This window comes from Etheostoma spectabile, chromosome 23 (assembly GCF_008692095.1).
Source record: "Etheostoma spectabile isolate EspeVRDwgs_2016 chromosome 23, UIUC_Espe_1.0, whole genome shotgun sequence".
NCBI classification, from domain to species: domain Eukaryota; kingdom Metazoa; phylum Chordata; class Actinopteri; order Perciformes; family Percidae; genus Etheostoma; species Etheostoma spectabile.
In genome coordinates, this window is record NC_045755.1 from 3,243,735 (window position 1) to 3,244,285 (window position 551).

Here is a 551-nt window from a genome sequence, read left to right on the forward strand (position 1 = left end):
CACGCGTTTTGTGCCAGTGTACATGTGTGGATGAAGCAATGGGGATTATGGTAGATGCGGACTTCAATTCCAGATATAATACCACTTCCCTTACATGGCCTCAATTGATGAATTAAACAACATGTATTTACAACAAGCCCATTATACATATTCACTTTCAAAATTAATCTAACAGTATATGTTGATGTTGAATAATAGTACCCAGACTGTAGCATGTTTGTTGATGTTTTTTCTCTTTTTTCCAGTCATCCAGTTTGGTTTTGTTTCTCTGTTCGTGGCTTCATTCCCGCTTGCTCCCCTCTTTGCCCTGCTCAACAACGTCATTGAGATCAGACTGGATGCCAAAAAGTTTGTGACGGAGCTACGCAGGCCAGTTGCCGTACGTGCAAAGGACATAGGTAAGGTTGTGTGACACACATCAAAAGGAAAGGACAAACACACAGAGCATAACTTACTAATAAATACTGCATTTTCCCATACAACCAGGGTTTAACACTAAAATATATACTGTATATGTAATATATACATACTGTGTGTATGTATATATATAT

The 551-nt window shown here is 38.1% G+C and overlaps 1 protein-coding gene across 5 annotated transcripts in view; it reads left to right on the forward strand.

Moving 5' to 3' along the window:
• The window catches only part of ano2b (anoctamin 2b), a 106,172-nt gene that overhangs the window by 73,678 nt on the left and 31,943 nt on the right, over positions 1–551 (forward strand). For all 5 annotated transcript variants that reach the window (XM_032505736.1, XM_032505735.1, XM_032505734.1 and 2 more), the window contains one exon: positions 246–398. In XM_032505736.1, the coding sequence (XP_032361627.1) occupies positions 246–398 (153 nt within the window). The remainder of the gene's footprint in view (positions 1–245; positions 399–551) is intronic.